This window comes from Eimeria mitis, genomic scaffold (assembly GCF_000499745.2).
Source record: "Eimeria mitis Houghton genomic scaffold, Emh_scaff708, whole genome shotgun sequence".
Taxonomy (NCBI): domain Eukaryota; phylum Apicomplexa; class Conoidasida; order Eucoccidiorida; family Eimeriidae; genus Eimeria; species Eimeria mitis.
The window spans coordinates 7,526-7,943 of record NW_013575149.1 but is presented as its reverse complement, the minus strand read 5'-3'; the positions used below and the strand labels follow the sequence as shown (position 1 = coordinate 7,943).

Below are 418 nucleotides of genomic sequence, written 5' to 3'. Positions count from 1 at the left end.
GCCAACTGCAGCAGCAGCAGCAGCAGCAGCAACAGCAGCAGCAGCAGCAGCAGCACCTGCAGCGACTGGGTTTTGCTGGGGAAGCAGGGAAGCAGGAATTGCAACAACAGCAACAGCAGCAGCAACTGCAGCAGCAGCAGCAGCAGCAGCAGCAGCAGCAGCAACAGCAGCAGCTGCTGCTGCAGCAACCCACAGTTGTTGTCTCCGTGTGTAGACGCTATGTTCACATCCCGCTGCTGCGGCAGCAGCCGCTGCTGACATTCGCAGACACCCGAGAAGCAATGCTGAACTGTCTCGGCTGCTCTCAGCCGCAGCAGCAGCAGCAGCAGCAGCAGCCGCAGCAGCAGCAGCAGCAGCAGCAGCAGGGGAAAAGACGCCTGGGGCTGTCGGCGGCGCTGCTGGGGGAGATTTGCTGCTT

The 418-nt window shown here is 62.0% G+C and overlaps 1 protein-coding gene across 1 annotated transcript in view; it reads left to right on the top strand.

Moving 5' to 3' along the window:
• EMH_0020310 (Ubiquitin domain at the C-terminus, related) overlaps nt 1-418 on the top strand; it is a gene marked incomplete at both ends in the record, with an annotated part of 14,907 nt that overhangs the window by 7,959 nt on the left and 6,530 nt on the right. Inside the window, one exon of the mRNA XM_013501546.1 lies at nt 3-385. Coding sequence (XP_013357000.1) covers nt 3-385 — 383 coding nt within the window. The remainder of the gene's footprint in view (nt 1-2; nt 386-418) is intronic.